We start from the raw sequence: 7,500 nt of genomic DNA, 5'->3' as shown, positions 1-7,500 counted from the left end.
CCAAATCGTGGGCCGTAACAATATAACATATATATCGGATGATGTGCAACTCCAAACCATGAGTGGTGAAAGCACCAGCACCGAGTCACATACAGCCCTTGCTGCATGATGCCAGGGGCAATAAGCGCCGCCTGCCACGCGGAGCATTATCTCCCACCTTACCAAACACAATCTGGAGTCATTAATGGTTTGTGGTTGGGCGCAATGATGATAACAGCACTTATCGCTCCTGGTATCGTGCAGTAAGCACTGTATGGGACTCAGTGCCAGCACTTTCACCACTCATAGTTTGGAGTCGCACAGTATCTGGTTTATAACCAAAAGATTTTCAGTCAAAAGAAAATGGAAACTTGCTGTGTTGCCCTGATGATGCCTTAATGAGGGTGAACCCGGTCATTAACTGTTTTTTTCCATGCACTTGTGACAGCATCTGAAATTACATCTTTGGTAATTAGCACTGTGAGATAGCTCTTGACTGACTGATATTAAAGTTCGGTACCTTCTTGGTGACATAGAAAGCCGAAACTGCATGTGCCGACGGACATCAAAACCGATACACAGGGAAAAATCACAGAACTGTCGCAAAGCATCCATAAATGAAAATAAATAAATTTTTAAAATGTATGAAAAACAAATGCAGCTGAGCGACCCGAGACAATGGAGAAGCATGGTTCATATGCTTACAATGTGTAAGCCTACTCCGCCGCTAGTATATTTATTAAAATGCACTGTGAGAAATCATTTGACAATGCGTCACCCGAAAGTGAGCTCTTTCTTCCCCAACATCTCTGATGCTCTGAAGGTGCATTATAATTCATAGCCTTATGATCCAATGTAACCTTTGTGAAATGAACGAGGTATGTTTCGATAGCAAAAAATGTATTTTCATTCTGGGATGACAAAGTCCATGAATAATGAGGCTATGATTAGTACTTCATGCTGGCGGATGGCAATGTCTGCTTCTTCCTGTTTTCTTTTGTGGGTGAGACGAGGCCATAGTGAAGGCCACAAAAGAAAAAAGAAAAAGAAAAAAAAAAACAATGAGAAATTGCTCTTCAATTCCTTGGAAACAATTTTGGCGACGCTTCGTCCAACAAATTTCACAACGTATCAACTGTGGATGATGCTGACAAAAGAGGCTCAAGGAGAAACTGAGAAATTAAGGACAACCGCCCAATGTCTCGGTCTCTTTGTTGTTCATTTCGCTTCATTGAGTAATAGACATGCCGAGCCAGATTTAAGTCCTGTATTTGCGAATAATTATTTTCCATTTTGTGCATAATTTGTTATTGGTATGTAAGATTAATTTCCCAAAAAAACATTCCAGGAAAAAAAGTTTTTGATCAGCAGTAAGTTTGCATGCGCCGGAAATATAGAAGCAGACAAATGACGATTTAAACATTGTCAAACCTTTGATAGCAACCTTCATCACAGGTGGAAAGTCCATCTTTTTGAAAAATAAAACAATCACCCATTAATGGGGTATATGAAATACTCAAAATATGAACGGACTTTGTTGGATCAGATGATGGGTCACAGTCCTTTCGCTTCAGTCATTTTAGAAAAGGTCTCATGTTTTGGGAGTTGGGCACGTGCAGCAAGATTGCCAATTACAGGAAGTGAGATGCATTCATGTGAAGGGCACATTTAGGTGCAAAATAAAGAAAATCATCTCAGATCGTCCCCGATCCAAAACCATTATCTCTTCTACCTTTGTTAGCCTCACTCCAACCCCACCCCAATTGTCTGCTCCCCCCACCCCACAACCACCCAAATCACTCCTTGTTTCAAATTTCCAGTTTTTGCCTCCTGAGAGTTTTCTTCTGTATCCATCTTGTCCACCATGTGCATCCTCTCTTGCTCCCTATTCCTCCAGACACCCATTGTTTGTCCAAGTCTCCCTCTATCTTGGCCTTAGGCTCTGCTGTTGGTGTATCCCCCCTCTCTCTGCTGTTCTTTTTGTCCCATTGTGTCCTGATCCATTCAGTGTACTAGTCCGAGCTCTTCCACGAGTCTCGACTATTATACAAAAAAAAGGAATATATTTTGCTGATGTATGTTCAGACATTAGCAAAGCTTTGCAATAAAACAACCCCCCCCCCCCAGTTGCAGAGATCGAGGTTGGTCTGGAATAGTAAGTACCACCCAAATGAACACCAAAGTACACAGTGATTCATGGACACTTAGCTCAAAATTATGAGGCTTTGTAACAGGTTACAAGTTGTTGCAAATAGCAAGTGGTCTTTTTACAATTATCACACACCAATTGCAAGAACGTAAAACTTACTCGTGAGCCAATTCACGTTCAACCAACGCTTTGTTCAGGAGACGATTGAGTTCCTGTTCATTCTGCTTTGCATCAATGACCCTTTCAGCAAGATCTCGTAGCCTCACGCGCCGCCGTGGATTTGGGAATGATGGATTAACAACCTGCCAGAGCCACACAATTCCTGTTAGCAGTTGCCCAGGCAGATATATTCATTTAGTGCTTCATCTGGGCTCGAAAGCAGTTTCAGAATGCGAGCTTATGCACATTCATTGGAGTGTATTCTTCAACAATCCTTTATGATCTGTTGTGCTATGCCAGAATTACAATTTCTGATTTTATGTCAATAAAAGAAGGCAATATATATATATATATATATATATATATATATATATATATATATATATATATATATATATAATTTTTAATGAACAGGAATAATCAACCCAGGACTCAAGCCCAAGAACCTCCTCGCTGACGCGGCAAAAGCCCAATGAGCTATTGAGTCTTCGGGATAACCTCAGGAGTTTCTCACAATAACACTGCAAGCTATATAATTGGCTGATATATTGTGTGCCTCCAGCAGACCCCTAAGTAAGTGTGTGCGTGTGCGTGTGCATGCGCGTGCGCGTTCGCCCGCCTGCCTGCCTGATAAGTCTCAAAATCTGAGAATCTATCTCAGGAAGGGTCATGACTCAAATACCCCATTAATATTCCAGTTATTGGAGCTTCTTAGTCTCACCATCACCCAAGACTTGTCATGAACAGACCAAATTTCAAAGTTGTTTTCAAAAGAAAGATGCAGTCATGGCATCCTCTGTAGGGTCATTACTTGCTGATCCTGAGATCCTCACAACATGCAATGCATTTATGAGAGGCTCCATGGGGTAATACTTCACACCTTGGGCCCAAGCCTCTGCATCACAGGTGGCACGTCTTGATGTTAGAGACAAAATCCCTGTGAATTGATGGCATGTCGATATGGGATGCTAAGATTGCTCTTCTTCCACTGACGGCAAGTTGGCTTTGTTTTACTCTAAAACTGTTAGCTCTCTCACTCATCCTTCCTTCTCTGGGTCCACTCTATCTACAGTAAATACACTCATCACCCAACCTAGTCCTTGTTTGCCCATCTTAATCTAGACTTGCAGCTAATCTCAAATCATGTCTTCCTCCCCTCCCTCCCTCACCACCCAATTTGTCAATTGATTTTCCTTGCACCGCTACACCTCCCAACAGTCATTGAAAATGTCAGCTCATCATCATGTAAAAAATTTAATCCTCTGAGCTTTTCTACTTTTCCTGCATTATTTACTCTGCCTCTGCCAACACATGTATTTTCTTCTCATTTCTTTGTCATTCATCTCTTCCATGAGCCACAACGTATCAAAGAAAAACTCCCAAAGAAAACTTCAGAAGACTGAATTATCTTGAAAATATCCTTTGTTTTGAAGAGACAAGGCAAACAATAATTACAGATCTTGATCTTTCTGTGGTCATGTGCTATCAAATCGGTACTAATTGAGCACAGAAATAGATTAAGAACCCTACTGAAAAAATTAATTAACTAATTGATTTTTTTAAAAGATTACATGTGCAAATAATAAAAGCTTGCATAAGATTGTACATCAAATGATCAACTGCTCGATAGCATCAGTAAGTATGAGCAAATTGGAGTTTCAGGAAAGGGTTTGACAGATAAAACCATCACCACTCAAAATGGGCAAGTAAGCTTTGCTCAGATGATTTTACAAAAGTTTGCGTCGACATGAGCGAAGAGAGGGGATATCGGGTAAGAGAATCATGCACATGTAAACTTAAACAATCTAATAAACAAAAGATAAAGAAATACAAATATCATTCAGAGATACACCCAGGAATTATATTTTCTTGACAACACCAAAAGTATGTTTGATGTGGTTGCAAACACGGCGAGCAAAATAAACAAATAAATAAATAACACGAGGGACTTCGTAGAACGCCTTACCCAGTGCGGTCTTGAGAAAAAGGATGTGGGAAGGGTGTTTTAAACTGTTGCTTTGCAGTTCTATAAATCTATGTTCCCGACGAGCAGCAATTTTGGCTGAATCTCGATATTCCCCAACGCTGAGAGCACGTGCAGCAAATTTGATTGGTCGAGACGGCGTAAAATGTCCTCATATTTTGTCCAGGTACACTAGTAGACTGGAGGTTTTTGTAATGCCAAGAAGGTGATTTGTGTTTCGACAGCATTAAGGTAGATAATTCAATTGAAATAAAATGAAAGTTTTAAAGGCTGTAAAAAAAACAAACTTTTTTCGGAAATTTACTGTCGTTGATGCAGCGTCGTATACACCACCATATTTAAACATAAAATTAGTTATTTGTGCTTGTTTGTTTATGTCCTTTATGACATCGATAAAAAAACAATACATTTCCTGTATGGAATGATTTTCAATTCTGTTTAACTGCCAGGCAGGCAGACAGAATAAAATAATAATCATACCGTACTCCTCTGTGCATGCGTGATCAGGACGAGATTCCGTACAATTTGCCAAATTCAGATCCAAACTACTGCTCTACTGCAAGTTCATATTCTTATTTGTGTTCTACCGTGTTCAAAATGTAAAATTAAATTAAAATTACGTAATTTCTCAATCATAGAAATAGACTGAGAGACAGACAGAGTGAACCAATTGCTTAACCCCACTGTGCGCTTCGTGCGTGGTGTAATGGAGTGAACACGCACACCGTGAAACTCGTTTATGAAAGAAATGTTGGAAACGAGTGCAAATCACTGCTGTGAAAATGCCTAGACAGCCTGCCGCATAGGAACCAGGGTTCTGCTGATACTCACTCGGCTTGGAAAATCCTCCGCCTCGATGGTAGGGTTGCCCTGCATGCTTGCGCTCAATTCGCTTGTGTTGATGAGCTTTGGGGAGTTTTCATTGGATGAGGTCAAGGACAATTTCTGTAAAGTATGATGAGCCTTAGAATGAATGCCAGTGTCTTCACAATATTTAAATCACATTACCGGTCTAAGGTCTGTAACCCCAAGTCAAACACTCATATTTACTCATTTCCTAAAACAGTCACCACTCGCTGAATCTTTAACAAATGTTATTCATTGTGGGTTTTATTTATTTCAATAATTATCACTCTCTACATCATTCAAGTGACCAAATAATTATGTTGGTGATCTATAATTGTGAGGTGGTTCCAATTTGAACCATGCTGGCATGGATTATTAACACACATTGATGTATTGACACACACAAAAAAAAAAAATGGTGAATCAAGATCCCCATCGAGGGAGAGTGAGGCACAAAGATGTGCCTGATGAAGGATATAATTAAATAAGGCTGTTAATTATCTTCAACAGGGGTGTTTAAATTAACCCAAACACCCAATTTTCACTCTTGCACTCCCTTGGAGTTCCCTTAGTATGCATGCGAAGTTTCAGGCTGCTAGGTTTCATGGTTTTGAGGTTATGGAGGACTCACACACACTCACACGTATTATTATAGATTGCAGTGTGAAATGGCAGCAGGCTTCCCATGTGTGGTTTTCAATTTTTGTTGCATCTCACTAGTTTAATTTTTTTCTTTCCTGCCCACTCCTCATTCCTCCCATTGAATTCTAATCTCTTTATCACCCACAGAATAAAATCTACTATTCATATCAAAATAAATTTGCAACTGACCAAAAAACAAACAAACCGCCCTGAAGTATTGCAGCCATTTGCCGGCGTCACAAAGTACAAGTGGTTCAAATTGGTGTCCCTTCACTCCGCAAGCAATGTTCATCTGTAATGTCATCTCATAGTTCTATTCAGATGATGTCATGGTCTTCATGCTGAACAAATATTCAGCATAAACCTGGAGGACATTTTTCTCCTTCCTTCAAAGGCATCACTGGCCTTAAGCTGACGTCCCCACCCCCCTCCCTCCCCAATTTTTTGTGGCAGGTTTTTGTTTATTTTTCAAAATGTAAACTCAGAAATTGGTTTATTAAAAATATTAATCACATTTGTCCGACTCACAGTTAGATATTTGTTTGACAAATTCTTACTGCAAAAAAAAATGTCATTTTTGAGGAGTTTGTTTTGAGTTTGGACAAAACAATTTGTGCAAAGTCCTACAACTCATGTGGAAGGTAATCTGTGAAGGAAAAATAAAGAACAGATGATAAACTTAAGTCTGCTAATGAATACTGATGAATGTCACCAAATATGTCATTCATCAAACCATTAGTAGACAAAAAACGGTAAAGATACTTGTTCATCAGAAGAAAAAAGAAAAAAAAACAGTTTGGCAACAAGGTATGGGGGAAATGGTTATGAAAGAGATGGGTGAATAAAAAAATTGACAGTTCTGTGATTAGAGAGAGTGCAGCCGAGGCTTTATGAGGTCACAAAGCACAAAGTGATCAAACACCGATTAGATGAGTGCTAACACGAGGACTCACGACGCCGTTGATCCAGTTGCGTGGTGGAGGACTCGGTGGTACCACAAGGTACGTCTTGACGCCTTTCTCTCGTAGGTAATCATTACGTTTTTCTCCTTCACCTGGTTCGACCTCAAACTGTCCCTTAAGGCAATCAAATGTAGCTTGTGAAATGTGGACTCTCCTGCACACGACAAAATTCATGATGCAGCCACACTGTAAGAAACATCAGAATAAGAGCTCGGGTTGCAATTAATGAATTCCCTTTTGAAACAGTGTTAAAAAAAAAAGATCCCAAATGTCAGTTCTCAGACATATGACATGATGAGTCACATTGTTTCAAAAATCCAATTGCGAAGTTGCGGCTCAAATTTACTCAGAGCTAGTCTGAAAATCCCTCATCAAACTCAAGGTACGCTTGTTCCTTTACAACTGCAAAAAAAAAAAAAAACCCCAACTCACACCAAGGAAAATAGGCCACATGGAGCTATTGATGATTATCCTTCAACTCAACCAATTAATTCTGCATTCTGAATGTATCACCATCATGTGGAGCAGAGCAAAACAAAAAAAAAACAAACAAATAGGCTGACCTTGCAAGTACAGCTATATTTATTTAATCTCCTTGTAACGCAGCAATATGTAGAGGAGATCGTGTGTGGGTTTTCAAAGTTCTCAAGGTAACCGTGACTCCAAATAAGGCTGTTATGATGTGGTTAAAAACTACCATAACGATTACTTTTAATACTATCTATGAGGAAGCCTTTATTACGTGGTTAACCTTCCTTGCAAGGAAAAATGGCCATGTG

General features: G+C 39.6%; 1 protein-coding gene across 3 annotated transcripts in view; it reads right to left on the bottom strand.

The window, feature by feature from the left end:
- Positions 1-7,500, bottom strand: part of ADCY3 (adenylate cyclase 3) — a 158,755-nt gene that overhangs the window by 63,915 nt on the left and 87,340 nt on the right. For all 3 annotated transcript variants that reach the window (XM_085894011.1, XM_085894009.1, XM_085894010.1), the window contains exons 7-9: positions 6,713-6,875; positions 5,103-5,216; positions 2,288-2,430 (exon numbers count right to left, since the gene is read on the bottom strand). In XM_085894011.1, the coding sequence (XP_085750137.1) occupies positions 2,288-2,430; positions 5,103-5,216; positions 6,713-6,875 (420 nt within the window). The remainder of the gene's footprint in view (positions 1-2,287; positions 2,431-5,102; positions 5,217-6,712; positions 6,876-7,500) is intronic.

Source organism: Eptatretus burgeri, chromosome 9 (genome assembly GCF_056783735.1).
Source record: "Eptatretus burgeri isolate ZD-2024b chromosome 9, Ebu_testis_v1, whole genome shotgun sequence".
NCBI lineage: Eukaryota > Metazoa > Chordata > Myxini > Myxiniformes > Myxinidae > Eptatretus > Eptatretus burgeri.
This window is presented reverse-complemented; position numbering and strand designations above follow the sequence as displayed.